Source organism: Seriola aureovittata, chromosome 24, assembly GCF_021018895.1.
Source record: "Seriola aureovittata isolate HTS-2021-v1 ecotype China chromosome 24, ASM2101889v1, whole genome shotgun sequence".
NCBI lineage: Eukaryota > Metazoa > Chordata > Actinopteri > Carangiformes > Carangidae > Seriola > Seriola aureovittata.
This window is the reverse complement of record NC_079387.1, coordinates 457,090-472,077: the sequence shown is the minus strand read 5'-3', so window position 1 is coordinate 472,077 and position 14,988 is coordinate 457,090. Positions and strand designations below refer to the sequence as shown.

General features: G+C 46.9%; 2 protein-coding genes across 4 annotated transcripts in view; one reads left to right on the top strand and one right to left on the bottom strand.

Moving 5' to 3' along the window:
• Positions 1-21: 21 nt before the first annotated feature.
• On the bottom strand, positions 22-14,490 carry kynu (kynureninase). Of its 3 annotated transcripts, XM_056370294.1 has the most exons (17): positions 14,352-14,490; positions 7,930-7,985; positions 4,843-4,979; positions 4,196-4,418; positions 3,114-3,308; positions 2,881-3,001; positions 2,723-2,805; positions 2,255-2,316; positions 2,042-2,113; positions 1,824-1,898; positions 1,599-1,745; positions 1,420-1,518; positions 1,226-1,299; positions 1,098-1,150; positions 934-1,019; positions 617-847; positions 22-483 (listed from the first exon to the last, which is right to left on the bottom strand). In XM_056370294.1, exons 5-17 carry the CDS (start codon positions 3,280-3,282, stop codon positions 361-363), a joined length of 1,395 nt encoding a protein of 464 aa, XP_056226269.1. In that variant the 5' UTR covers positions 3,283-3,308; positions 4,196-4,418; positions 4,843-4,979; positions 7,930-7,985; positions 14,352-14,490; the 3' UTR covers positions 22-360. The 3 variants fall into 3 exon arrangements, with proteins under 3 accessions (XP_056226269.1, XP_056226268.1, XP_056226270.1); XM_056370293.1 differs by lacking the exon at positions 4,196-4,418; XM_056370295.1 differs by lacking the exons at positions 4,196-4,418; positions 4,843-4,979; positions 7,930-7,985; positions 14,352-14,490 and adding an exon at positions 3,883-4,116.
• si:ch211-246m6.5 (von Willebrand factor D and EGF domain-containing protein) overlaps positions 4,990-14,988 on the top strand; it is a 28,635-nt gene continuing 18,636 nt past the window's right edge. The window contains exons 1-7 of the mRNA XM_056370292.1: positions 4,990-7,716; positions 11,612-11,820; positions 12,070-12,298; positions 12,423-12,488; positions 12,621-12,853; positions 14,200-14,289; positions 14,377-14,518. Of these exons, the coding sequence (XP_056226267.1) occupies positions 7,617-7,716; positions 11,612-11,820; positions 12,070-12,298; positions 12,423-12,488; positions 12,621-12,853; positions 14,200-14,289; positions 14,377-14,518 (1,069 nt within the window). The 5' untranslated portion in view covers positions 4,990-7,616. The remainder of the gene's footprint in view (positions 7,717-11,611; positions 11,821-12,069; positions 12,299-12,422; positions 12,489-12,620; positions 12,854-14,199; positions 14,290-14,376; positions 14,519-14,988) is intronic.

Here is a 14,988-nt window from a genome sequence, read left to right as displayed (position 1 = left end):
ATTAAAGCCACAATACCCAGACTCTTTTCAATTATTTATTCTCACATCACCCCAAAAAGATGACAAACGCTAATTCTGGTCCATTCCCCAGCTGGCTATCCAAGTGCTCATTAGTTTTAAAGAAGGTTAATCCATTTAGGTTTTGCATATTGATATGCCGATTATGTCCGATCGTGGAATAGGCATCCGTCAAGGTAATAGTGCATAAACACGTGCGAGAACATTAGGGGGAAATCGACGTTATAACAAAGTAGGTGTTAATTGGTGAGGGGGGGGGGGGCGCCACGCTAAGCTTGAATATTTGACAGTCTACCTTTATGAGTGTGCGGCAGTCAGTCAGAGTCGGAGTCCGCTTTTCATTCATTTGTTGCTGCTGGCGGCGAGAGCTGATCCCAGAGTTGCTATGAAGCGGTGAACGTCGCCGAAGGTGTTGTAGAGCGGCGCCGGAGCGATTCGCAGCACGCTGGGCTCCCTCATGTCGCACTGACGGACAAAAAGGTCAGGTTCAAGAAAAGGCAGTTGGTGAACTACACGTTACCAGGATAAAAGCACAAAGTTACCGCACCGCTTTTACTACACTGTTACTGTTTAATGCCTTTATTATGTCAGCACTCACAGCGACTCCCCTCTTCTCCAGCTCCCGGAAGACCTTCCCGATGGGGACGGAGAAGGAGAGCGAAAGCTGGCAGCCTCTCTGCCGAGGGTCAGAGGGCGTGATGACTCGGACGTGAGGCTTGCGGGGCTGGGCGGGGTCTTCGGTGTAGTAATGCTGGATCAGATACTCCAGGTAACCTGTCAGCAGGAGGGACTTCCTGCGTAATGCCTGCATACTGGTCATGCCGAATACCTGGCAAAACAATTGACTGATGATTCGTTCGTTCGTTGTTGTTAAAACCCATTAGAATCGCGGTATTAAGCGGTTTACCGCAATACCTCTAAGCTGGCCTGCAGGGGGCAGACCAGCAGGATGGGCTGGTTGGACAGTCTGAAGCCGCTCACCCCAGGCTGCAGCTCCAACACTACCGACAGGAAAACAAATACTGCGCGTGAGATATTGACACCTCGAGTGGGAAATATAAAACGACCATTTCTTTTACCGTTATTCATCTGGAACCGAGTTTTCGGGTCATGTCCCCACCATCCCGACAGCCTGATGGACAGAGAAAAAAACTGTGTACGTGGTACCGACTTTAGAAGTGAAAGGTTTGTGTGTGTTAGAACTCACGCCGGTCTGATGGAGTCTTTATGTTTCTCGTGGATAAACGCTCCGGCTAGACCGCCGGCACCTGAATTTAGATACTGAGAGAAGACGGTCGGTCGACACTTATACGTGTACGGTATGGTCTGTGTGTGTGTGTGTGTGTGTGTGTGTGTGTGTGTGTGTGTGTGTGTGCGTGCCAAAACCTGAGGTCGGCTGACCTTGTAGGAGCACCAGCAGGCGAAGTCGACTCCCCAGTCGTGTAACTTTAACTCGGCGTTTCCTGCGGCGTGGGCGCAGTCGAACCCGACGTAGCAGCCCTGATAGACACGCGGGATCGTTAGCTCTTAGTTAGTGGTAACGTCGCTTAAAACTGTTGTGTTTAATGTCCGAGTTTCACCTTTCTCTGACCGGCCTCGGTGATGGCGGCCATGTTGAACAGCTGGCCGGTGTAATACTGCACTCCGCTGAACATCACCACGGCGACGGAGTGGCCCTCCCTCTCGATCGCCTCCAGGATGTCCTCTGTTCTCAGAGTCTCTTCTCCCTGAACAGGAAGCACAGACATGGAATTTAAACGGCTTAAAGCTAACGATGGAAATCCCCGTGTGGAGCCCGGACCTACCGGCCTGGGCGACAGCAGCAGCATGCTCTGCTGAGGGTCGAATCCCCGCAGCCTGATCTGAGACTCGACCGCGTACTGAGGACAGGAGAGAGAGAGAGATTCGTCTTCATTGGCCGGGCGGGAGTATCCCGCCTCCGCGAAAAATAATCTTTATGTATGAACGTGTATTAATCTGAATATGAGAATCAATCATTTCTTGCTTTTAAGGATTCACTCACATGGTCGGAGGGAAAGGCTTTGTCTTCTAGAAGGATTTTGTGCCGAGCCGCTGTGGGTTTGTAGAAGGAAAGCTGCAGAATAATGCAACGGCCGTCAGTGCTGAAACGTCTAAGGTTTCGTTATTTCATCGTGTGGCTTTATTATCCCGTTTCCCATTCACAGCTCTATGACAGACATACACTCCGACAGAAAGAAAAGAAACAGTTTCTCACCAGCAGAAGGTGCAAATTAACTGTCAGGCCGTTCATCAGCGCCACTTCTTCGGTTTTAGCTCCTGGAAGAAACGGAATATTGATCACAACTCAACAGGAGAGGACGGACGGGACCGTGGCATTACGGCCTCGTCGCTTGTACTTTGGACTCAAAAGTGCAGCGACCTTTACAAGCCGCCTGAGCGTCGCAAATATTTCACTAAAGAGCTTTGTGAGTTTGTCTGGACACAAACAGAAGTGAAAAACACAGACACTGACTGGATGACTGAAGATTAATACACAAGATTATTATTGATCGTTGAGGGGACAAACAAGTGGACTGAGATCGGACTGAATAAACGCTCGACGTATAACTTCACCTCCGCATTTTGGTTTTTGAATGATAAACCCACGATTTCATCTTCTATTACTTTCCCATGTTCCTTACACAAACACAAATAAGGAGATTAGCTGAATAGTCTCTCTTACCAACGACATTAGCCATGAGTTCCTCTATGTTGTTTTCGGCCCACCCCCAAGGTCGAGAGCCCGATGTGTGACCGTGAACGCCCCTGTAAAAACAGGTTATTTCAATGCGATAAAAAAAACACCTTTAGGTGAATACGCAAATACGAGAGATTACGCACATTTTCGACCATTTATCCAGCTCCTCTTCCAGATACTTCCTGGCCATTTTGGGCTGAAGCCCCAGAGAGTTCCCCACCAGGTAGATGCAATCCTTGCTGCCATCGACCAGGGAGAGATCAGCTACAGACACGTCACAGAGGAAAGAGTCCGGATCGTTTTCACATCGTTAACACTGAAATCCAGAGAACGCTCCCCTCCGTCATCTCACGTGTATGTGGTATCTTTTACTTACAAGGAGGCAAATCTGCTATCGTGGGCACCAGGAAGTTCTCTCTGAGGTGTCTCAGTTCGTCATGTTTGTCCAGATACGAAGCCACCTCCGCGGAGGTCGGACTGCGGCCGAGCGACGACGAAACTCGCTCCAGAGTTTCTCTCGGGGTTGAGCCGACGAACCGGTCCATTGCTGTGCGAATGGGAGGCCGCTGAGCTGCAGAGAGAGGAAATACGCCGCTTTATAAAGTCGCCGTACAAACTACAAAGACCCTTTTTAACCCCTTTGGTCCATGTCCGCCTTCTGACGACACGCTATCGATTCGAGGTGAAAAAAAGCCCCAAAATAAATATTTAATCGTGCAAATCAAAGAGCTGAGTTAAAGCGGAAGATACAACCGCACAGCTGCTGTAAACGGAACACGTATGAGGGAAATGAAACGTTACAGTGTCCAAATTCCATTCTCCACAATGTTACAAAAACAATGTTTATTGTTATGTAATATGTAAATGTAGATGTTTCTCATAAACGTATTGTTTATGGGGAGAAAAGTCACACTTAATTTACTTAATCCAAATCACAGTAAAGTTAAAATGGCCTTTTTAAACACTGCTCCGGTTTTACTGGACACGTCCAGCTGCTTTCTTTGACTTCTATCAGCTTTTCTACAGGGTTTTACTTTAAACAACTTCTGCTTTCATTTAAAAACAAACAATAATCCTCTGCCTTCAAGCAAATTCTACTGTAGTCCAACGCTAAAATACAAAAGATACCGAGAGCTGTGACTCACGGTCGGATCAGCTGATCTGTAGTGAAGCTTCCTTTTCCTCTGCGGTCAGACTGAGAGTGAATCCTCTGTTCTGGAGATGCTCTTTAACCTGTCTGCAGCTTTCAGTTAATCATTGTTCGAGGCTGAGATAAAACCACGACTGAAAAATTTAACCCTCCGTGGATCAGACCAATTCCTGTTACCGGATGTGCTCCGCATAACAAGCGGACGGTTATGAGTTCCCATGCTTTCACTTTCAAATGTGCCAATCCAAACAGAGAGTGACACATGCTCACGAGGAATTCCCCGTTGGGGGAGTTAGCCACATTATCACCTCGTGTGTCGGACGGTCCTTCTCTTTTCTCCTGTGCTTCATTGTCTTCTTCTTGCCACTGGATGGCAGCAGAGTACTGTGATTAGGTGTTCCACTGGACTGAACAGATTGCATGCTGGTTAGAAATGTTGCCAGGGGCTGCAGACGCCGCACACACCGGAGACCGCCTCTGTGACGACAGCACTTTGTCCCGATCGGCCCGAGGCTCCGCTTCTGGTTCTCCCTGTCAAATGGGCAATTTCTTTGATCTCTGATCTCTCACTAGTGAAGGAGGTGAAGGCTGACGCATGCACAGCCAATATACCATAAATTCACTATGTAGAGTCAATACGGGAGCACTATAATTATAGATAAGGTAAATTATTGGCGGACCGTCTCTTTCGATGTTTGAATTCATAAAACAAGATTGCTTTTCAGTCATTGAATGAATATTATTTTCTACATGACGATGCACATTTGGTTTTTGTTTTGTTATGGAAATGTAAACTGGAGAAACCTCATCAGAAAAGCACTTGAAATATTCCTGTAATATGACTTTAGGCACTTGTATTTTGTTTTCCTGGAGTTTTATTGCACTCTATCACCTGTATTAGCACTATAATTAACATTCACTATGGAATTACGTATATGTAGAGGTATGATCTTACCTTATCAAAGAGGCCGGTGTTGTTCATCTTCTTCTTCTTCTTCTTCTGCCTCATTATTCATCTCTCCCTCACAGCTCACCGAGCCGTCGGCTGAAGGTGATATTTTCCATCCGCACTGCATCGAACTGTGCCGGGTCCTGAATGAAAACACACACAGTCTGTATTAAAAGCTTAAAACTGACTCTTCTTCACAGCAAACTGACACTGTATCGGCGACACCTCGTCGTTTGGGAAATGTCCCGTAATCGAACTCGACGGAGTGAGAAAACCGGCGCCGGAGGTTCAGAGGTCACACAGTATTGTGATCTACAGTATGGAGGTGTAACCTGACCTCAGCGAGGCCTGCGCGCTGTGAATCCCGAACACGGTTTCCGTATGACGCCGACGAACCGACTTCTAGAGCCTCACGAACACGACGCCTCGCCTTCAGAGACGACTGTGAAGACGTGCGGGTCGAGCCGATTGACCCCTGACCCCTCCTGCCCTCGACCTTCGCAGATGCTGAAGGATCATTTTCGGTCCATCGTCGTCTATGCCGAAACAAATATGTGGCGTTTAAGACATGAGGTTCTCGTTTGTGTCTTCCACATGAGCTGCAAATTAGCTTGTTGTTTCTTCTCTCAGAAAGACCGACGTAAACAAAGCAACCGGCAAATATGTTTTTAACCCCCCCCCCACTCTGAAAAATCACATGTCGTGTTAAACACACAAGGGCACCACATATTACAGCCTTTTTCCAACTCGTGCGATTGTAAGCAAACATGTCACGACTGCATGTGTCGACTCGTGTTTTTTTGTTTTTTTCAAGAGCGCACTGGAGCTGCCGACATGCCTCGTGCATGTTCCTCCCTTGCCTTTCTCGCAGTAAAAGAGGATGTGTGACATCTGGAAGCGCTCAGGAGGCAGGACTCTAACCCCACCCCACCCCCCCCCGTCGTTTCTTAGGGCACAAACATCAAAGCAGGCGCGCGAGATAATGTTTTCTCTCAAAGGTGCTTCAGCGGCGAGCCCCCGCAGCCTCACACCGGCCTAATGTGGATGATGAGGCACTTTCGGACACGTATAGGACAGGTGTGAAAAGGCTGAGATACGGGACAAACTGGAAGTAGCTGGAAAGTTTTTCTGCAGCATCTTATCAAACACTTCTTACCTCCTTGACTCCTACACAGTCTATTTAGTAGTTGTTCCAGAGCTTTCGGCTGTTTCACAAAATCTGCTCTCATTCTGCATAAAAACAAAAAGCTAAAAGGGGTTTTCTGGTTCAGTGACAGCTGAGGTTCTTGATGTGATGTATTTCCCGTTGAGCGAGGTGACCGAGGGGTCAACCTGAAGTATAAACCGATCAGCGTTAAGCTACAGAGAGGAAGACAGTGTGATTGGGTAAACGGGTAAAAAAAGAATTTGGATTTTTTTTGTGTTAAAACAGTCTGAGGTTAAACCTGGACTGAAAAATCCAGAATGCACATGACATAAGTGTGTGGTTCCAGTTTAAGCAAGCTTTTATTTTGTGGTTTAATTAATCACACCTCATTTCCTATCTTTTTTTTCTTTTTTTTTTTTTTTTTTTTTTTTTTTTTTGCTGTTATGTGTCGATTGAGACTAAATAAAACTAACTTTAAAGTTAAGGCCTCAGTATGCTTCGTGTGAATCATCCGACGTGACGGTCTGAGACTTTCTCACAGCGCCGTGTTGAGGGTCTTGATGAGAAGGCGAGTGCAGAACACCTGCTGCTGCTCTCAGGTCTCTTATTTAGTGGAAAGGTATGTCCCTTCCTCCCTGAAGCCTCCGGCACCTGATATTTACTCCACAGCGCGGAGGCCGACCTCCTCCGTTTCAGCTCCGCGGGTTCTCGCTTCCCCCCGCGGTGAAACCTTGTCAGCCACAAACTGTTTCCAGTCTCATGAGGAGCTAATGAACTGAGTGAGCAGATTAGGCCTTTTCAGCGGTTGGTGTTTAGAAGGGCCGTCCTGTCTTTTGGTCGATAATTGGTGTAATTAAAAAAAAAAAACATCTTTGGAAACGTTTTTTCAGCTGAGTGCTGAAGAACAGGTCTGGGCGAACATCTGTGTATTTTTTTTTTGTGTGTCTACGTTTGTGTGTTTAAGATGAACGTATGTTTATAGTTTCTTTTTGTAAAAGTACATTAAATAGCAGCATAAGAAGAAAATCGGCAGCTTAAACTCAAACAACTAAAGTTTACATCGTTTTTTAATAAAGTCTTTCACACCTGTTAATAATTCATTTCTTGCGCATCGTTTCATTCTCACGTTTTCTCTGAATTAACACTCCCTTCCTCTCCAGATGTTGACCGCTGTTTCATGTATAGTTCGTGTATACGCAGTGTAGTAACATGTACAGAGACTCGGTTCCTGTTTATTTTCTCTCCTTGGAGACTGAATGTGATGCTTTTATTTTGACGCTATATATCTTCATCTGTGTCTTGCGGTTTTACAGCAGTGACTCTGGAGGCTTTTCCGCTCGGACTCTGACAGTTGGGATGGATCCGTCATTGATGTGATTTGTTGGGCCCACCTACAGGAACTGACTCTGCAGCGCTTGGTCCCCTCCTCCCTAATCTTCTCTCTTTGTCATCTCGCGCTGCGCGCCGGGAAAAGTCTCCAGCGAACTTAAGCCTCTTATTCTGTAATTGCCGGACGGAAGTGAGGAGATAAGTGCAGTTTGTGCCACTTTTGAGATTTCGTTTCTCCAGGCTGTCAATGGGACCGGACGACTGAGGCGAGTCCGTTGCATCACTTCACCTCGGAGCCGCAGCGATGGACTGTCGCGCATACGGTTCGGTGCGCCTCCCGTTCCCTGGATATTTACGCATCGCGCTGCTGTGGCTGCTGCAACTACAAGCGTTCGCGCAACATGGTAGGTGCATGTAAAAACTTTGTCGTGGCATTAGTTGGTGAAAAGACCCTAAATCTTTTGGTCTCCATCTGTTTTCACCTCTTAGATCAAAACAAAACACTGTTTCTCATCTTCATGACTAGAGGCTTTTCAAATAGAAGCAGATGTCTAAAGCAACCCGTCGTTTCTAAACCTAATTTCTTCACGTGAAATACAGAAATGAGAACGTCTTACCTGCCTGAGCTGCTGCATTCCCATCACTCAGCAGGTCCAGAGTCAGTGAAATGGACCTTCACAAGACAAGAGCAAAGCTAATCACACACAGCGGAGTCAGACAAAGGTATTTTAGTTCTTTCTCAGGGTCTGATTGATCTAAAGAGAGACATGGAAAGAAAATTTTCCCGCAGCGGTCATTACCTGATCTATGACTGATCTCAGTCCTGGATGTGTGAACTTTATTCATTTAGAACTAGCTGATAAAACAGTAAAAGAAATGCTGCAAAAATAACATGAATAAAATCAACAGACTTGTAAACAGAATCATTAAATGCAGCTGTAATTGGAACAAGACTGGAAAACAGAGATGTTGCTTAACACCATCCGGTAAACCGCATCACACTCCTCTGTCTCTGTGTGCTGTTTAGTCAGATTTCCTCTCCCATCATGCTCTTGTCTTTCTGTCACCGCTGTCGTGACGTGTGTGGTCGTAAATTTAAACAATAATAAAAACAGGATTGTAAAAGCTGCACAGAACCTTTATGATTGTAGCGCCCGGTGATTCCTTTTGTGAGCTGCTGTTTTGCAGGAGTGAGGCTCCGATTTTATTCCTCGCGTTTTCATATCATTTATATAGGATGAAATAATAAAGTTATACGAGCATATAGTATTAAGAGTCCTCTCCACCTCGCTCGTATCTTTGTCTCCGGGACTAACAACAGCAGATGAAAGCACACGGTCGTAAACTTAAAGACGGGCCGTCGTAAAACAAAATGCTGTGGGTCCTCACAGAGCCTTGCACCGAGAAACACCGGGGATTTCTACACCTTTTGTCCAGTTTGTCCAAAAAAAAAAAACAGTTCTGGTTTAAGTTGCTGAGAGAAACGTGTTTAAATAGTGTCAAGTCTTCTAAATTCTTCCTCTGGCGGTGAAAGCCCTTTAACCCTCCTGACCTTTCAATCAAAAGTCCCAATGTTTAATGAGATGTAAAATAACTTCTCGACAAGCGGCGACGTATCATTGTCGGTCTAAAGAAGGCGGGTTATCTGACTTTGAAGCTTCGTAACGAAGAGTATTCCGATCAAAAATAAACATTTTTTGGATCTTAGTGTTAGTGCGTGCTATGAAACAAACGCTTCTATGGTACTCAAAGAAAAGTCATTAAGCCATCAGGAGCCTCAGCCCAAAACTGCTATTAAAAGCAGACAATCGAGTTAAAGTAGCAATTGACACCTTTCCCCCCCTAGTGTTTCCAAGCGGTATCGATGTCGGCGCCTTCTATGCGTCGTCTGACAACGGGACTCTTTCTTTTTCCACAATTATGGCGTTTGTCGCACCGTCTACCGTTTCCGCTACCTGGGGAAATTTACAGATAGCGCCGCGCTCTCTCTCTGTTCAGGTTGTGCAGTGGTGAGCGCACTTCCTTAGTGCCGTAAATTGACACTTCAATTTTCCACAAACCTTCGTGGCCGGTGGCTTATAGAGAACCGATCTGAAGGCTGATGGTGTCGTTACACTAAAGCCGTTACGCTGTGCGGCCACAGTGTTTTCTGTTAAAATAAAAAAAAGTTGTCCGTTGTTAAGGCCTATTACCTTGTCTGGCGGTGAGTGACAGGCCCTCTGGGAAAAGGACCTGTAACCTCGGTTATGTTAACACCACGCTCTCCCGAATTAATCTTCTTTCCTGAGAAACAGAGTCCCTGCGCATCTGGGCTGCTGAGGGCCCCCCCTCTCAGTGGGAGCTCCTCCACCCAGGGGCCGGTTCATTAGCTCACCACCCCCCCCCCCCACTCGCCCGGGGCTCTGTAAACTCATTAAGCCGCCAATTGGAACAGTTTAGCCAGCAGCCAAAGTCTCGCCGACTGTCCTCCCCCCTGAAAACCCTGGCTGTTTGGACAACCTGCGACCTCGAGTGTTGTCGGCCGAGCTTCCGGACGAGGTGTACGCGCGACGACGTAAACAAAACCGTTTGCTTTCAAAGGGCTGTCAACATGAGGGCCGGCCTGTAAGACCTTGTTTAGACATCCTAAATTCCCTCAGTGTTTGTTTTCCCTGACTTTACGCAGCCGCTACCGCCGTCAAACTCGAGCGCAAGAAAGGGAAGCGAAAGAACAATTTGTTCTTTTTGTCCAGGTTTGCGAAGAAAGGCCTCTGTTGACGACTATGACCCGCTTCGCTTCACAGACGTCGAGCTTTTGAGAGTGTGCTAGTGTGGAAAACTGCATGTTCTGCTCAAGTAATTTTCCTCCGGTTGTTTCAGCCCCCCAGCTGCAGGCGGTGTTCTCATGCGCCGTTGGCTTTAGCGTCCTTCCCGGGGCGAGTTTAGAGAGGTGAGAGGCTCACAGGAATGTCTGTTGTTCTTAGCAATTTAGATAACCTCTGGGGGTGAAATGATCTTTCCGACTCACCTCCTTAACGCCAACTGACACTTTAAAGAGCAGTCACACTCTATTCTGTCGCCTTTTTCTTGCCACCACGTCTTGTTGTCCATGTTGACATGTTGAAGTTGAAGTTCTTCAGTGTCAAATCATTCCCCTTAGGCATATAAACACACTGCTGGAGATCCTCTAGGTTGTGTCATTGCTACATGGAGGTGCTGCCATAACTTCAAATGTACATTTATTATTAAGTTATTATTATTTTACAGTACGTTATTGATTTTATTATTTTATGTTGTTAACATCAACCTGCCAAAGGGACTGCAGATGGAAATTAGCATGTATATGTTCATTAACATGCACTGTCCCTTGTTTTTAAATAAATAAACTCTACATCGCTGGAACATGCTCAATTAAATCCTTGAGTCTTTAACTAGGACCGACCGAGACTTAATGATTAACTCTGTGCATTGTTGTGCGCAAAATAATCTAAAACCTGGTTTTTAAAAGGAGCAGGGTTGAGCTGTTGAAACTCTTAACATGCATTTAGAGGCAAAAGCACCCAAGTCTTCGTTAGCATATGGACTTTACAACAGGACACAGGTTATGATACCTCCTCATGTAACCACCTGTTATCATGAGGCCAAAGATGCATAATAAACTCCATTCCTCTGAGGAAGACCACGAGATGGTAGATAGCCCTGGGAAATGCTATTAAACGGGATCTTGAGTTAATAGTTAATAGTTCCTCAAATTACTATTCCCAAGGCCGAGAATAAACGTCCACATCCCAGTTTAAATGAAGAGAGAGATTCTCTGTCAGGCCGAGGACAAGGAGTTGCTTTTGTTTTGTCTATCTCTGTAACGTCCTTCCCCTCAGATCGGTCCCGAACGCGGCCGAGCCGGCGGGACTGTGTCACAGATAAAGACATGATCTAATCCTGACCTGAGATTCTGCACTTTTCATTTCCTCTTGATTAAACTGTTTTTTGGGTTTTTTTTTTTTTTTTTTGTGGTCCACATCTGTCAAAGCGAGAGGAAGAGGTTTTAGTTGGAAATATTGATTATTCAGTGAAGGAGAGCATCCAAAAAGATTAAACTTCTCCAGAAGTGGAAAATCATTGAAGAGTTTCAAAGCAGGTTCACATCAGTGCTCGGTGTGTTTGTGTCACTTTCTAGTTTTCCTTTTGCAAAACATAGAACAACATCTGCTGAATGTGTGTGTGAAGAAAAGCAGCATATTGATAAAAAAAGGATATGGGCTATTTTAGGCATTTGAACCTTTCCACATTGTCTTGGTTTCATTGCTCTTCTGCTTTCAGCTGCCCAGAGTTCACCTCACTCGGCGCCAGAGTGTTCCCCAGAAGGCCATCAGACTTTGCATAATCCCTACCGGAGCGTCGACTTCGACTCCACAGAGATCCAGAACACCGCCATCCAGGATCTGATCTGTGACCACTCGATGTCCCCGGGCTGGTACAGATTCAGGATCGACAACAAGCCGGCGGAGATGCCGACCAGCTGTGTTGAGGTAAGACGCCGGAGCAGCGGGTGAGCTCTGTCAGAGAGGTGGTTGTTTTCACACTGTTCCACTTGTTTGTTCCTCTTTCTCTCCTGTTTCTCTTTCTCAAAATGATTTTAAAAACTCTCACATCTCAGAACCGGCATCAAACATCTAGCGCCCAGCAGGTATAATAAGCACCTTCAGCCCAGCTGGAGGGTATAATAACCCCCTCCCTGCAGGTAATGACTGTTTCTATCGACACCTCCACCTCCATAGATGAACCGCTGTGGCACACAGGCTCCGGTGTGGCTGTCGCTGAAGGACGCCTCCCTGCCGCGGCCCGGCCAGGTGCGCCAGCTCTCCGCCTGCGCCACCTGGCAGTTCTTCCACGGCAGCGCCAAAGACTGCTGCCTCTTCCGCATCCCCATCTCGGTGCGGAACTGCGGCGACTTCCTGCTCTACTACCTGCAGCCCACGCAGGGGTGCATGGGATACTGCGCTAAAGGTGAGCACACTGGACGGGCAATTTGTTGTTGCATACTGGCTGGAATGAGGTCCAGTACCTAGATTGAGTGTAAATTGAATGATCTTTTTTAGCCAATAACGAAGAAATATTTGTCATGTTTTAGTTGCTCCCGATTCGGCACCAAGACTTTGCCCACCGGGTGAGCTGGAAGTCAACGGCCGATGCGAAGGTAGGACTCCTGAAATGTTTATTAGAAACAAGTTGAATATTTGTACTTTTATCATCCGGTGTACAACGTTTAACTAAATTATTCGGCATCGTGTAGCGCTCCACTGATGATCGCCCGATTCACTGTTTTCAGTTGCCGTCCCGTCCCTGCCCTCCCGGCCGGTGATCGCTCCGGAGCTGATCGGCCACAGCGTCCGCCTCAGGTGCTCCTTCATCCCACCGCCGTGGAGCCAGCCGCTGGGCTTCCAGGTGGTTTGGGCCAGACACATCGGCCACAGCATGAAGGCTGAGATCAGGCAGGAATCCACGCTAAAGCCCTTCTCTCTGGTGGAGATGGATGGCGTTCACTTCAGGCTAGGAGAAACGGTAATTCCTGCCAGACAGTGTGCTGAAAGTTTCGGGGGGGGGGGGGGGGGCGCGCATGTGGAGGGTTTGACCCCTCGAGCGGGCAGCGTAAGCCATGGATCATGCTGACCTCCTTTTGCCCGGGTTCAACCTTACAAAGCAAAAGCTAAGACATAACGTGTGTCATATCCCGTTATGAAAAGGCAAGAGGAGGGCGGGCAAGTGAAATCAGTTGCAGGTTGGAAAAGCCTCGCTCCACATGCTTCCCATTTAAACTCTCCCTTCGAATCTTCACAATAAATTCAAGGGAAGTTATTTTTATGTGGACAGATGCGCACGTATACAATGATGCTATTTCTTCTGACACACTACTACACTACACTGTTTTCTCGACAACTCGGCACTTACTCGGCTGGATTTGCTGCTCTTGCTCACAGACACTCTGGCGCTGATACAGCCGCAGAATCGTACGTGCGCGTCGGCGGTCGGATGGCCGTCGGCTGATGTCTTTTACCAGAGGACATGAAGTAATTCAAAGCATCTGATCGGTCAGCTTTTGTAAGCACTCCATGTTTGAGGTCGGCTTGTTGTGTCAGGACCGTCAGACTGTCTCTTTGACTGCAGCGGAAGAGGAACTGCATCAGGGAAACGAGGACGTAAGATCCGAGTGCTGATGGGAAACAAGAGCAGCAATGCTCTCGTTCAGCACCCGCAGACCGGGACAGAGGCAACAATATTCACGATTAAACTTATTCTTTCCGGCGCGTCCACAGTCTGCTGCTCAGCCTCGTTCCACACAGAGGCTGCTGACGGCTCTCGTTTCCCGGAGCAATGATTTATTGCCATGAAGCAATAAGTTAGATTAGATGTAGAAACTGAGCTGATGTCACTCTCGCTGTACACCCCTGCGCTGCCATATTTGGACACCGGGCTTGTATTAGTTGTGTCTGGAACATGTTGCGGAGGGCTGGGCTCGCTCACGGGGCCCGTCTTTAACACATGTCGATGCTGCGGCTGAGTTGGGTCGAGGGTCATCTCCGATTTTTTTTTTTTTTTCTTTTACCCAGAGAGTGAGTTAAATGTTAGTGCTCCTGCGCAGGGAGATGTTTTGATAAATCACAAATACAGTGTCGGCCGTACATTGTTAGTCTTTCTCACCGGTAACAGTCACACATCGTAGGAATTTGAAGCGCTGGTTCTCTTGGAAATATAATCAAAACCAGTTCATGTGATGTTGTGGGGCTGAAAATGAAAAAGCACTGTCATTTATAAGAACAATTTTGAGTTGATGTGATATTTACGTTAGCTTTAAAGTCAACTGTCTGATTGGATAAAAACTCTATTATACATTTAACTTTTCCTTGCAGTTCTCCTGCAGCGTGGCCACTGTCAGAGCCAACTCCAGCACAGACAGATCTCCCCCAAAGGAAAGTGAGAGTTTCTATGCCGGACTGAAGGTAAACGTTCTTGTGTGATGTTATCTACACCGGGATAACGAGTGTCCTTCCTTTTTACTCACCAAAGGCAGCTTTTTTTCCCTCCAGTTCTCTCCAGACTCGCTCCACATAGCGGAGAACAGGAAGGAGCACGAGGTGACCGTGCACAGCACCGTGCCCGTCCCCTGCTTCTCCCCCGACGGCGGCCACCAGTGTGGAGTCCCTTTGGCTCTGAGCGTCCACGACCCAGGTCGGACCTACAGGAAAACAGGAGATATTTTGTCTTTGTGATCTTTATGTAACTGCAAGGAGTTAATGAAGCCTACATTTGGAGTAGACTGCCGGTTAACCATCGTGTTAGGTTGTGGAGACAGAAATTCCTGATTTTGGCAATGAAATGGGATGTGCTGGAGCAACCGCCACAGCTGACCAAACACGCCATTCTTTAAACCTTAACATCCCCTTAATTTGACAGTTATTATTAAAGTAGTGAGAAAAACACAAGTTAGAGGAGCTGACAGTGAGCCCAAACATAATTATTTAAAGAATTATGAATTTATTAAACATGATTAGAGGGCCGGGTTGCCGTCCTCGATCTTCTTTCCTGTTGGATTGTCTTCTGTTGTGCTCACACTCTCACGCTCACTCTTTCTTCATCGTCACATCAAAGCCAGCTCAGGCAGACTTTATTACAGCTCTGCAGGCAGCTGCTCGCCGTCC